Raw genomic sequence first — 10,745 nt, 5'->3', positions numbered from 1 at the left:
AAATCATGCTATTTTTGTGAATAAATATGAGATAAGTTGATAAAATTCCTTAAATTTAACGCAAGATAAACCATAAAATTGGTGTTTATCAATCGGATCTGCGAAGGGGGGTGAGAGCGGGGATGAGAGAGCAGGAGGTGAGAGTAGGATCAGCGAGGGAGGGCATGGAGTTTCTGAATCTAAAAAAATACTAAGGGTGTTTTTAAAATTTAAAAAATATTGAGGTGATTTAGATTAGGTTTCCTATCTTTAATTTTAGAATATTCTCTTTTTAACAGAATATTTTGTTATCTTAGACATTTTTTTAAGTAGGAACTTAATTAAAAAAATTAAATGATTTAGGGGCAAATTGAAAAGGAAAAAATATTGGGATCTAATTAAAAATTCGATGAAACTATAGGGACCTTAGAGTAATTAAACCAACTTAAAATGTCATAGTCATGCATAAATTCATTCTTCTTAAGATGTCATAGTCATGCATAAATCTATTTCATTCTTCTTAAACTTCATGTAGTTACTTCACAAGTATAAATACAGTTAACAAATAAATTAAAACTTTGACACAAAAAATGCAAACAATTTTCTAAATTAGTTACTAATAAAATAGCCAAAATACAATCTTATCAAATTATCCAAAATAATCAAAAGTCAAAACACAATCTTATCAAATATCCAAAATCACATTATGTTCAACATATTTGTATCGAAAGTCAAAACACAATCTTATCAAATAATCCAAAATCACATCATGTCATCCACAGAGTAATTTCGAAAAAGTTTATTTGCATCATGTTTCAATCTAATAAAATTATATATATAGTGCAACAAGCAGTTGGAATTAATCTTTGTCTTCTAACAAGATAATTTGGCATCAACTTTAAGATTGAAAATCTTGCTTTCAATATTCTAAAATATCTCTCAATAATATTTCTCAACAATGAGTGTCTATTAGATGCAATGTCCCTTGTAATCCTTGTTAGCAAAATTGAAAACTCACGATGTGCAATACGTAGTCGATTATACTTTTCCTTTAGCGTAGCTATATCGTAATGTTCTGTAACAATTGTGGTCAATTTATTATTTATTTTTTTCCTAAACTATTGTCTTAAATGTTGAATATTGCAGCTGCCCATTCTTTTTTTTTTTTGGTGACTACAGCTGCCCATTCTTTACTCACTCATACAGTATGCCAATAGAAGCTTTGTATTTTCATTGGACTATTTTTTGCTATATTCAGTTTCAAATTTTTCCTATCTTATGTTAATAAATATCAACTACTATTACATATGAGATGCAACAAAGGAAAGAAATATCAACAATGTTACATGTAACTATTAGCAATAGGAGTGAAAATAAAACAAAACCTAACCTCTTAATAAAAATCATCACAATGCTAAAAAAAGAAAAAAAAACTTGTGAGAAACAAAAATTTCCAAAATGTCATTTTAAAAATAGAAACGCATATAAAAAGGAATGTTTCATTTTCTCCAGCAAAAAAAGTTTACTAGCACAATAGTAAGCCGTACAAAGAAGAGTAACGATCAATTGTAGAAGAGTTGAGAGAACGGAGGTAGCATAAAAAAAGGAATAAAGGTAGCATTTGTTTTCGAAAAAAAGACATAGAGATATAGATAACTAATGTTTAAAAAGTGTTTAAAGACAGAGACATGTATACTAAATATATTGTCTTTGAAACCGTTTTTTATATTTTTGTGTCTATTTTTTATGAAGGACATTAATGGACACGAAATTTAGGAAGGTAGACACAAATTTTTTATGAATTTTTTTTATCCATAGATATTGTTTGTACTCTTCTCTTGTAGAATTTTTTACTTAACTAGATAATTTTTTCCTTCTTAAAGTTCATTATCTTTTTTTATTGCATGATGTAGGTTTACTTAATGGAGGCTTAATTCATTCTTCTACTTTACATTACTTTGTTTATTTTTAATTTTGTTACTTTAATACTATCTTTACCTTGTTGATTCATAGACAATTCTTCTTGTAATCCTCTGTACTCCACATACTCTCATTAAATTAATTTGTACTTGATGCGAAAAATTTGGAATTACATAGTTATTTTAATCATTTTGCATAATATTTTAGTCTTGTCAATGTCTATCCGAACATAATATAAGATATTATATTAGTGTCTTGTACATTATATCCAAACACAATACACAATAAATACATTTTAGTGTCTCTATTCTATTGTCTCTGTCTCAACATTATGTTTTATTTTGTCCACAAAAACACACGCAGCAAAAAGGATAAATTTAAAAAAATAAGTTTTTATTTTTATTTTTAATTGTGATAAGAATGAAAAAAGACACTCTATAATTACATACGTGCCATCGCATTTTTTAAGTTTTCAAATGAAAATTGTAAAAACAGGTCTATGTTTCTTTGTTTTCACCTTATTATGAAAACATTTCCATAAAACCAATTTTCATTAAATCAAACTAAAATCTTTATTTTTTATTTTGAGTGAAAATAAAAATTGAAAACACTCAAACCAAGCACATCTTTAAATTTTTTATATTTTTAACAATAATTTTCTTAATTTATAAATTTAACATGTGTTCTAGATAAATTTTTGTTTGAGTATTATTAAATTGTTATTTTTTTTAATTTTTTATAATTTTCGAAAAATTGAACTTCTTGGGACAGTGAAGCCCTGAAACATACCTTTCCCTGCATCTAAAGTTCTAAACGCCGCTAAAGTGGCTAGCCACCATCTTCCCGCCGTGCCGCCGTCGTGTCCTTCACGCTGCGTCGCTCCCTTTCCACCGCTGCAGAACCAAGATTTGGAATGCGCTGCTGATTTCTTTTTTATTTACGTTTTTTTTTTAATTATTGGTGGCCTTGCGGTTCCATAACCATAAGTGAAGGGTTTCGTTCTAGACTTCAACATGGTAAGCTCCCTTCCGCTATTTTCCGTATTCCACTTGTTGAGTAAAACACTGCCCCAATTTTGAACACTGTTTTGTGTGAATTGCTGTGTTTGATTTGATTCCCTTTCCTGTGTTCTAGAACTTGGCTTTATTACTTCGTTTTTCTTGATTGCTTGTTGTTGTTGTTTCGCAGGAGGTGTTTAAAAGGGCTATAATGCAGCCTGGGCCACCTGAGCATTTTGCTTTACTGACAGTTCAAGAAGTCATCAAACCTCAGGTATATCCATCCTCTAATCTTTTGAGAATTTCAAATGTAGCGGAGAATTTTGTATATAGAGAAATGTACATTTGATTATGATCACTTATCTTTTATTTTTATTTTTATTTTTTTGTATTTATGATATTTATTGGAGGAAGGGGTACTAAAATGAAGAAATTTGTATTTAAGGTTCAGTAGGAAGCATCTCGAATCATTATAGGATATGTAATTCTATCCTTCATTGATTGATGTTTGTTCCTGTGGTGACTGATTGGCAATGGGAGCCCAGGATTCCCTTAGTTTTCATGTGATTTTGTTAATAGCTGTGGTTGATTTAATTGATTTGTGTCTAACAGAAGCAAACGAAATTGGCCCAAGATGAGAACCAGTTGCTAGAAAACATTCTACGCATGCTACTTCAGGAATATGTGGTATGTCTAGCTGGAGTTTCTTTTTCATGGATTAGTCATGTATTTTTTCCCCCTCTTTTTTTGCCTGTTGAATGTTGAGTTTATTGGTTTCCTCTGTTTATGATATGTATGATATTGTTTGTATTTTGGAACAGTCATCGGCAGTACAGTCTGGGGAGAAAATAATGCACTTTGGGCAATCAATTGATGCTACTGAAACTTCTCAAGGCCTCATTCCTCGTCTTCTTGGTTTGTTAACCATTTTTTCTTACAAGAAAATTTTCTTTATGGTGCTTTCTGATCATTTGATGTAGTATAGATCACTTTCCTACAATGAGTTACATTAGTAACTGTGCAATCTATGTTGTTACATAAGTAAAAAAGTTCTTATTTTCTCAGACTTCAAGGAACGTGCATCATTTAATTATTGGTGTTATTTTGATTCTTTGGTTGAATTTTACACTCGTATTTTTCTTCTGTTTTAGGAATGTTCCAATTAGTTTTGGCGTGCATCTTATTTATGTAGTCTTCCATGTTTATCTCCTGCTCATATTTGCATACTGTTTTCACATTTCAGATATAGTACTATATCTTTGTGAGAAAGAACATATAGAAGGTGGTATGATTTTTTCACTGTTGGAAGACTTGACAGAAATGTCTACAATGAAAAACTGCAAAGATATTTTTGGTTATATAGAGAGCAAACAAGATATATTAGGGAAGGTATATTTGCCAACTGTTTCTAGCTTTTATGTTCATCTAATTATTTTTTGGATATGTACATGACCATTGTTTGTTTGGAACTCTTATCATTGCATGACATACAGCAAGAACTTTTTGCTCGAGGAAAGCTTGTGATGCTGAGAACCTGCAATCAGCTTCTACGCCGGCTGTCCAAGGTCCATTAAACACCAGTTATGTTTGTGTAAAAGATTATAGTGTGACTCACCCTTGTAAGCTATATGATAATATGCGCAATGTGTCTGTTAGATGGGTATTATTTAAGTTTGGGTTAGCTGCAATTGTGTTCTTCTCATGACAGCCATAATTTTAATGTGTTGATGTTATCGTTATAGGCAAATGATGTGGTGTTTTGTGGAAGAATTCTCATGTTTTTGGCTCATTTCTTTCCATTATCAGAGAGATCAGGTTCAATTGTGTGAAGCCTATCTTCAGTTCTGGATTTTTTATTTCCTTTTCATAATCTTCTTTCTTAGATGGCTCTCTCTCTTTTTTCTTGAAGCCTTAAACATCAAAGGAGTATTTAACACATCAAACGAAACAAAATATGAGAAAGAACCCCTAGGTGTGCCTTCACCACTCTTTGCTTACTCTATATTTTTGAGGTTAATTGTTTGATTCTAGTCTACAATTCCTTTTTTATTACTTTTCAGGCATATGTATTGATTTCAAGTTTTATGAGACTTTCTGGGGATTACAGGTTGGTCTGCACTGAAAAGTTGGTTTGAGTAATAATTTGATGCTTGTTCCTTGCCCTAATATTCTGTTTGTTGGATTTAGACCTAAGCTATGTTGTTATAGTTACTAACAGGATTGCTTAACTGAACTCTTCTCTGAATTTATTAGGTCATCGCAGTGTGTTCCTTCCTGATGTAAAATTCTTTTCATCAGAAACTTGTCTTTAAGCTGACAAGAAGTTCAAAGTCTATAAGCTGTTTTATTTGCTTTATCGCTGGTTTCTTCTTTTGCTAGATTTTAATTTCTAAACATGATCTCTTTGTTCCGATCTCCATGTATTCTTCCCTTTTTACGCAATATTCTTTATCCAAATAAATGGATGTCACTTCTAGAGTTTGACTACATGATGTGGGATATTTAAATTGAAGAAAAAACTTAAAAAAAGTAATGTTCATTGGTCTTGTTTTATTTGATGCAGGAATATTTTTCTAATCCAACTATAACTCATGCTCCTTCCAAGTGGCAGAAATTTGCGTCCAGTTTGTCGGTAATTCTTTACTTCATAGTTTCCTGTCTGGTTTTGTGTGGATGAATATTTTTTCTGTTATGAAATTTCTTCTTTTCTGGCACAAACATGTTTATTTTATTTAATAACCAGAAGTATTGTTGAATGGAAGGTTGTACTGAATACATTTGAAGCACAACCTTTAAGTGATGAAGAGGGAGATGCTAATAATTTGGAGGAAGAAGCTGTCAATTTTAGCATAAAATATCTCACAAGCAGTAAACTAATGGGACTGGAGGTAGGCAGTTTGACAACCATACTAAGAATGCGTGTTCAAACAAGATGTTTATGTGCTGACTCAGGATGCTCTCTTTTCGTTTCTTTTTATTGGGGGAACTTCTAGTTAAAGGATCCAAGTTTCCGACGCCACGTTCTGGTGCAATGCCTCATCTTGTTTGATTATTTAAAGGTAAAAATTTAGAATACTTGTATACATATTATATATCTGGTATATTTTAAACTGGATTATCTGATGGTTTCCCCTCCATTTGCTTTTAGGCCCCTGGAAAAGGTGATAAGGATCTGCCATCTGAAAGCATGGTTAGGACTGTCTCCCTTGAACTTTTATGTTATGTAGTATATACTAAATACTAAATTCGCATCTGGCCTCTATCTCTGCTGTTAGGCTCTTTGCTATCAAAGCCACTCCACTGTCTTTATAGTGGTCTGATGCTGTTTGTGTTTGCTTACTTGAATAGGGACTCTTGCGATTCTCAAAGTACTCCTTTATTTACATGTTCCTAGATATATATTTTTTTAGTTCTTGTTTTTTATATGTGAACTGTTTCCCCTTTTTCCCTTTAGAATTTGGATAGCAAAACATTTCTTAACTTGATATTCTTTCTATATAAGGAGATGTTCTATAGAAGTTCTAGTGTATAGAAGGTAGCCAATAGTTACAGATAGAAGGAAACAAAGAAAAATGATAAATGAACAAATTTAGAAATGCCAAAATTTTAATGTCTGTAAACATGAATCAAAGTAGGACAAAAAATGGTGTGTTTTATCCATTTAGATATGAACAACAGGACAAAATGGTGTTATTGGATCTGTGCAGTGGGCCTAACCTTGTGAAATTGATTATCTTGTCATTATAGTAAGAATACCAAAAGTCTTGAGACTAGGTAACTGGCTATTCATCTCAGGAGTTCCTTTTATGACAAAAGTATCCTGCATATTTTCTTTTTTATTTCAGAAAGATGAGATTTCATCATGTGAGGCGCGTGTTAAAAGACTTCTTGAACTGACTCCACCCAAAGGAAAGGAATTTCTTCACAAAATTGAGCATATATTGGAACGGGAAAAGAATTGGGTGAGGATCCTCCTTAAAGTCTTCCGTCTTATGCTTTCTTGCACATGCAATTTAATGCGACATGCAGAATCAGGTGATTATCCACTTTTTAATATATAATGAGACATGATACCATTCTATACCTTTTACCGTTAGGTGTGGTGGAAACGCGATGGCTGCCTGCCATATGAAAAACAACCGACCGAAAAGAAAGCAATACAAGATGGGACCAAGAAGCGGTATGATAGTCATGTTGCCAATCTTTAGTTGTTTTACATTTGGATTATAGGACTAGAAATGGGTTGATCCTATAGGAAAATAACACAGAAGATCTACGTATAAACAGTTCCACTGTAGACATGATACATAATAGAACTCAATGGTGTTGTCTGATCCATGTAGCTGACCTCACCTAATGGGATTAGGCTTTGTTGTTGTTTTCTACAATGAGTATTTGCTCTTTTCACCTTGTTCATTTTATTTATTTTCTATTTTTTGATTGAGTTGCTCTCCTTTGTTTACAGTAAGCCTAGATGGAGATTGGGTAACAAAGAACTCTCCCAATTGTGGAAGTGGGCAGATCAAAATCCGGTATGTTAATAAGTTTTTGTATTGTGTTGGCTGAAGTCCTATTGGCATCACATTCTATGCTTCTCCATCTAAGTGACGTGGTAGCTATTTAGTTTGACAAAATGAAAAAAAAGAAGAGGTTGAGAAAATTCAAACATAGAGAACCAAGAGAGAAGTGAAAATGGTTGAAACTTGTATTTCCTTCTATGTTGTTGCATGTACACATCTTCAATGAATCATTTACCAAAGCATTGCTCAGACCAATTCTTTCACATCATTGCACTGATGCTATTCTAAGCTTGAATTTTCATTTAACTGCTTAAATTACATATTTTCATTTTCAATGTGTGTTATTCATAATGTGGATTGTCTTTCTATAGTTCTCCATTTACGTAAGTTCTTGACTTTCCAGAATGCTTTAACCAATCCTCAGCGTGTTCAAACACCTTCAATTATGGATTATTGGAAACCCTTGGCTGAAGATGTAAGATTTTATTTCTGAGCTGCAGTGGGGTGGTTATATGGTTTTTGCAGTTATGGGCTAGAGCTTTTCCCCTTTTCTTAAATATCAAAATTGATTCTTTGCATTTTGAAATTACAGATGGATCCTTCTGCCGGAATAGAAGCTGAATATCACCACAAGAATAACCGGGTAATGGACTGCCTAAGACTTCATTTAGATGTGAAGAAATTTTATTTTGGAGAAACAAAGGAAAGGACAAGTTATCTAAAAAACTTGGAAAATAAACTCTTAAGGCTAGAATCCATAATGTAGCATGTGCAAGGAACTCTTATCATGGATGGGAATAGAACAGTAATAAATAATAATACAAGATAATACTTATAGGATTGAGACTGAATCAGTGCGATGCGAACCTTCTCCATAAGAATTGTATCAACTATGAGAAATAGATCGTGAGTATTTGAGATAGTCCCCTCAGTCCCTTACTACCTCTCCCACCTCCTTATATATCCTCTTCATTTTGCTACTCTGCCAGCAAGGCAGAGTTAGTTACAAACCCTCCCAACCTAGTGATGCACTAAATTATAATTAAGTCCCATATTTCTAATTGGTTGGGTTCCTAACACAATGCTTCCCAATCTCTTGACAATAAAAACTACTTCCAAGAAATTTCTTAAAATATTCTATGATATTCCAAGATGTAACCATGATATATTGTATTTTTCACAACTTCTAACGGACTTAAACCAACAGGAATCCCTCCATATTTTGTGGGTGCAAGTTTGTTCTCTTGATAGCTGGTATTCAGTCTTAGTTGTATCTTAGAAATTGCTATTCTTTTTCTTCAATCCAGGTTTATTGTTGGAAGGGTCTACGGCTTTCAGCACGACAGGATTTGGAGGGTTTTTCCAAGGTCAGATGAATATTTTCTACTTGTAAATCTGCAATATATTGTATGCTACCCTTTTAGGTTTGATGAAAATTATGTTGATTATAATTACAGTTTACCGACCATGGCGTTGAAGGGGTTGTACCACTGGAACTTTTGCCACCTGATGTTCGATCTAAATATCAAGCTAAACCGAATGAGAGAGGAAAACGTAGCAAAAAGGAAGAAGCAAAAGGCACAGCTCATCAAGTTGATGAAAATCAGGTTCTTTGATTCAGATCCAGCTTTCCATTTTGTCTAGTTACCTCTGCTTAAAGAGAGAGAAATTTTACTATAGCCAGAGTTCAGCACTATTTCTGGTTGCATTCACTAGCATGTCCTTTGAAATCCCCATTGTGATTTGTGATTTATGCTTCATTCCCCACATCTAGGTAACAAAATTATTTAAGCTTGAGCAAAAAATTCAATCCGGATGTCAGATATGAATGCTTAGATATTCTTTAAGCTTACGAATTTCTCACCTCACAACATTAAATGAAGTTTCATTAAACAAGTTGAAACATGTGTGAGTATGGTCATGTAATCAATTGATTTCTATATTTTTTTTATAAAAAGAAAACTGGTCTAAGGTTCTATCCTTGGTGTGCCTCCAGTAGACATATAATTGCTCAATGTATAACATGCTAAAACAGCATTCGATCAAGTGATTTAAGATCTGAATAGGAAATCCTGATACATCATGCTGAATGTTGTTATTTTTTTAATCTATTTTCATTTTCCTCTGAAATAGATGTCTACACATGCAACGGAGGTAGATGTGGAAGGAATTAGAACTGATATGACAGCGACACCTATGGAATTTGATGCTGCTTCCATCCCTGGCGCACGGGGGGAAACCCCGACACCGGAAGAACTTCAGAAGCAGGGTTCTGACACTGATGGTGGCCAGGAAGCAGGTCAATTGGACGCTGATGCTGAAGTTGAGGCCGGCATCATAGACGGAGAGACGGATGCAGATGTTGATTTAGATGCTAAGGATGATTGATATTGATGCCATTGTCAGCATCGTGTTTGTTTATAATGTGGCTAAGTTAGCTTTAATGTTCACTACTAGGCCAAATAGGAATAGGAATAGGAAGAAAGGAACGGAAAATGCTGCTTTTTTTTTATCATTTAAGGAGTTGGTGTTTTTCTTGGGTGAAACAAGAAAATATTGGATTGAATTCTAATGTTTAGGTCAAACTCTTACAAATGATGTATCTTCTTTTTTTGGTGTCCACAAATTTTGTATCTTGAAATGCTAAAAAGGAGAGAAGAAAATACGATGAACCTTTTATTTGTTCCGTTTTGGTGGATAACCTTTTGTTTGTTGTGTATCCATTTAAAATTTACTAGTATTTATATGTTATAAAATGAATTGCAGTTTAACAATTAGTTATTATGTATAAAGTATAGATATTTTGCTGAGTTATTATCACTTATCAATATTTGTTTGACACACGTGTCTTCTATGTCTAATTGCATTTTAACAAAAAGTAAAAAAATTATTCTTTAGACACAGTTGGACATATCTAAATACTATTCGTGTTAGCATGTCTAATTTTATTTTTAATATGTATTCTTGAAATGAGTTTAAAAATAGTATATATTATTTATTAAAAATAAAAATATTTTAAATACTTTATATAATTAAAAAATAAAAATAATTAAAAATTAATTTACATTTTAATATTAATAATATTAAAATATCTAATTTATCTAAAAAATTATATACAACAACAACAAAGCCTTGTCCCACTAAGTGGGGTCGGCTACATGAATCAAACGACGCCATTGTGCTCTGTCATGTATCATGTCTATAGAGAGACCGTTTACATGTAGATCTCGTTTGACCACCTCATGGATGGTCTTCTTAGGTCTTCCTCTGCCTTTCGCCCTTTGTCCATCTTCCATCTCATCCACCCTCCTGACTTCAACCTGCTTGG

The 10,745-nt window shown here is 32.7% G+C and overlaps 1 protein-coding gene across 2 annotated transcripts; it reads left to right on the top strand.

Annotated features, from left to right (window-relative positions):
- Positions 2,646-10,118, top strand: LOC107630030 (THO complex subunit 1). Of its 2 annotated transcripts, XM_016333039.2 has the most exons (21): positions 2,646-2,915; positions 3,088-3,171; positions 3,510-3,584; positions 3,719-3,812; positions 4,141-4,286; positions 4,391-4,462; positions 4,640-4,712; positions 4,807-4,869; positions 4,958-5,004; positions 5,461-5,529; positions 5,660-5,785; positions 5,891-5,956; positions 6,046-6,087; positions 6,743-6,859; positions 6,995-7,077; positions 7,363-7,429; positions 7,821-7,892; positions 8,010-8,060; positions 8,725-8,784; positions 8,875-9,024; positions 9,551-10,118. In XM_016333039.2, the coding sequence occupies exons 1-21, from the start codon at positions 2,913-2,915 to the stop codon at positions 9,803-9,805; spliced, it is 1,815 nt and encodes a 604-aa protein (XP_016188525.1). In that variant the 5' UTR covers positions 2,646-2,912; the 3' UTR covers positions 9,806-10,118. The 2 variants fall into 2 exon arrangements, with proteins under 2 accessions (XP_016188525.1, XP_016188535.1); XM_016333049.2 differs by lacking the exons at positions 4,640-4,712; positions 4,807-4,869; positions 4,958-5,004.

Source organism: Arachis ipaensis, chromosome B01 (assembly GCF_000816755.2).
Source record: "Arachis ipaensis cultivar K30076 chromosome B01, Araip1.1, whole genome shotgun sequence".
NCBI classification, from domain to species: Eukaryota; Viridiplantae; Streptophyta; class Magnoliopsida; order Fabales; family Fabaceae; genus Arachis; species Arachis ipaensis.
Note: the sequence above shows the minus strand (reverse complement) of the source record. Positions and strands in the feature narration are given on the sequence as shown.